Consider the following 3,080-nt stretch of genomic DNA (forward strand, 5'->3'; position numbering starts at 1 on the left):
TCAGACTTGCTTCCTATAGAGGAACTCACAGCCACTCACTGCTACATAGGACTCCACAGCGGGCTTCCTGCCCTGAGCACACTCCCAGCAGGCACCCTGCTTTCTGACTTCATTGAAGACCAGGGCAGAACTAAGCAGCACCCTCAGGAGGAGGAGCCTCTTCCTGTGTCTCCTCAGTCCCCTCAGCCCCGCAATCACCCCACACAGTTGAGCCCCTTTCATATCTACCCACCCCAAGTTCAGCTCAGCCCTGTGTGCTCACTGAGCTTTTCTGCTCAAGTCTATCTTTCTACCAGTTTGAACCACTGCTTCACTTCCAGTTTGGGGGAGGAAAGGCAGATGGTAATAGGTAAAAGTCTCACAGACATTCCCCTCTGTGCCAGCTTTTAGGATCCTCACCTGAAGACCTTCTCCAGGTTCTCATGAAGGAAGAAGCCTTCTCGTTCATTAATTTGATGATTTCTCTGCAGCAGGATTCGGGACAGGTATCTGTGTAAATTCTCCACAACGCAAGAACAACATTCCATTTTCATCTTAGCAAGAGAAAGCTTGCGAAGGTTCTTCATCTGGCCCAGATAAGGAACCATACTTTCCAGTGTTTTGTGATGCCAGAAATCATCCACGACCAGCTCCTGGATGGAGTCCAGATGAAGCAATCCAAGAGTGCTTTGTATTTGACAGGTGGAGGCAAACAGAACCTGCAGCTTCTTAGAGCACAGCTGAACCTGGCCTCTTCTTGTCTTCACCCACTGGAGCAAGTGGGCCAGCACACAATCCCAGGGGCCATCACTAATGGTGACATCCATGAATATCCTGAAGGGGGGCTCCTCCCTCAGGTCTGTACAGTGATTGGCTGCTGGCTTGTCACTCAGGGCGGCTGCTGAGCAGGCTTGAGACATTGCTATGTACCCTGAGGTCCAGATGTTCAGGGACATATTCTGCAGATCTAACACTTGCAGTTTGCATCTACAGGGGAGACACAGGACAGTCTCAGAACAGACAAGGCAGAACGGCCACATTCTGCTTCATCATTATTTGATCTAGCCAATCAACCAATGGACTATGTTTCCCCCTGCTTTTTCCTAGTTTCTATCTTTCAGTCTTTTTCTTTTTATTGTGCACTAGTGGGGCCTGGTGGCAGGGCATGGATGCTGTCCAGTACATTTTTCTACTCCAGGCTAGTTGTTCTACCATTTGAATCACACCTCAACTTTTGGCTTTCCCTTTTCCTTTCCTTTTTGTTGGTTTTAAGGTTTGAACTCTGGGCCTCAGTGCTGTCCCTAAGCTTTTCATCTCAAGGCTAGTGCTCTATTACTTGAGCCACTGGGCTAAGTGGTAAAGGTCTCAGACTTTCCTACCCAGGCTGGCTTTGAACCTAATTCTCAGATCTCAGCTTCCAGAATAGGAGGATTAGAGGAGTGAGCCACTGGCTCTAGGCTTTGGCTTCATTTGATTGGAGATAAGAACCTCAGACACTTTCTTACCCAGGCTGACTTTTCAATATCTCAGACACCTAAGTAGATAGGATTATAGGAGTGCACCATCAACATCATGAAACTTTCCCCAACCTTTCCCCACTCCATCACCACAGTCTGCTATAGGTGAGGATCCGGCAGCCATGGCTGCAGCAATCCCCAGAAACCTTCCACACCAAGGGGCCCACGTCCACAAGGAACTCTGCAGGGATCCCTGGGATTCTCCCCCCCAGGTCTCCCCTGAGTCCACTGCACTTTGGCTGACTCCAGTTTGTTTCATCCCTGGACCCCAGGATCCTCCCTGACCCCCAACCTGGGTCCTCCTTACCTGGGCCCCGCTCCCTCCTCCAGCAGCACCTCAAGGCCCTCCAGGGTGACTTGTAAGATCTCCAGGTCAGCTGAGCCCACCAGGGCCCCCAGGGGGAGGCAGGCAAAGGGCCAGGCCTGCACCATGGCCTTCAGCACCTCCATGCGTCTCTTGGCAACCACCTCTCTGAACAGCGTGGAGAAGAGATCCAAGGGAAGGACGTCCAGAGCAGAGATGGCCAAGGCCTGGTCCTCTAGCAGGCTCTGCATGGCCAGCTGCCACAGTGTGGGCAGGGACATGGTGCTCAGTGTGCTGGGGCTGCAGGGAGAGGGCCTGGGAGCACACAGGAAGAGGCAGCTTTAGCGGCTGAAGCTGAGAAGTCCCTTCTCAGAGAGAACTCATCTCAAAGGCCACATCCCGACTCCAGCCATGGGGAGATGTCCGTTCACGCCCTTTCCACATAGCCCCGATGCCCCCCAAGCACAGCGCTGGGACACAGGGCAGCAGGATGCTCCCCACATAGACAGCCCCAAGCTCACCATGGTCCCATCCAGTTCCAGCCACTACTCTGAGCTCATGGTCCAACTTTCAGGGATTATGAGGAGCCTAAAGGTCAGTCTAAGCTGTGTGTGTGTGTGTGTGTGTGTGTGTGTGTGTGTGTCTTGTGCCTTGAGCTCAAGTCCTGGCACTTTCCTTGGGAGCTAATATTAGTGCTCTACCACTTGAGCTATAGCTGCCTTTCTGTCATTTTCATGTTTACTTGAAGGTCAAGGTGTCAAAGACTCTCCTGCCTGGGTTGTCTTGGAACCCTGACTCTCAGATCTTAGTCTTCTGAGTTAACAAGGTAGATAGGAGCTAGGCAAGGGCACATGACACACCCTAGCTTGTTGTCTTAAGGTCTGGCCATCACTCAAAAGTGATAGAAGAAAAGCCACAGGAATGGCAGCTGCCCAATCTCTGTACTCTTTTCCTTCTAAGATATCCTGGCCTATCTGGATGAGGACACAGGCATTAGGCACCATTACTATGCACTGTCACCACTGTTACTGAGCAATAGTAAGGCCAGGTACAGGCTGGTGCGGTGTAGAGAAAGCACCACCTCTGAGATGGAATCCTCACCCAAGGCTGACTCTGAGAGAGAGACTCACTGGACTGCTCTTCCACCCAGGAGATGTTCCTCACTGCCAGAGGAGCAGGGGGGTGGGGTACACAGATCAGGACAAGGCTTCACCTTTCAGGAACTGCTCTGGCAGCGAGGTGGAGCTGTGGGGTGGGGGTCCTCAGTACATAGGAGGACC

General features: G+C 52.1%; 1 protein-coding gene across 1 annotated transcript in view; it reads right to left on the reverse strand.

Moving 5' to 3' along the window:
- Nucleotides 1–2,081, reverse strand: part of LOC105997582 — a 40,532-nt gene extending 38,451 nt beyond the window's left edge. Inside the window, exons 1-2 of the mRNA XM_013032066.1 lie at nt 1,804–2,081; nt 400–966 (exon numbers count right to left, since the gene is read on the reverse strand). Coding sequence (XP_012887520.1) covers nt 400–966; nt 1,804–2,081 — 845 coding nt within the window. The remainder of the gene's footprint in view (nt 1–399; nt 967–1,803) is intronic.
- Between the last annotated feature and the right edge of the window lie 999 nt (nt 2,082–3,080).

This window comes from Dipodomys ordii, unplaced genomic scaffold (genome assembly GCF_000151885.1).
Source record: "Dipodomys ordii isolate 6190 unplaced genomic scaffold, Dord_2.0 Scaffold6, whole genome shotgun sequence".
Taxonomy (NCBI): Eukaryota; Metazoa; Chordata; class Mammalia; order Rodentia; family Heteromyidae; genus Dipodomys; species Dipodomys ordii.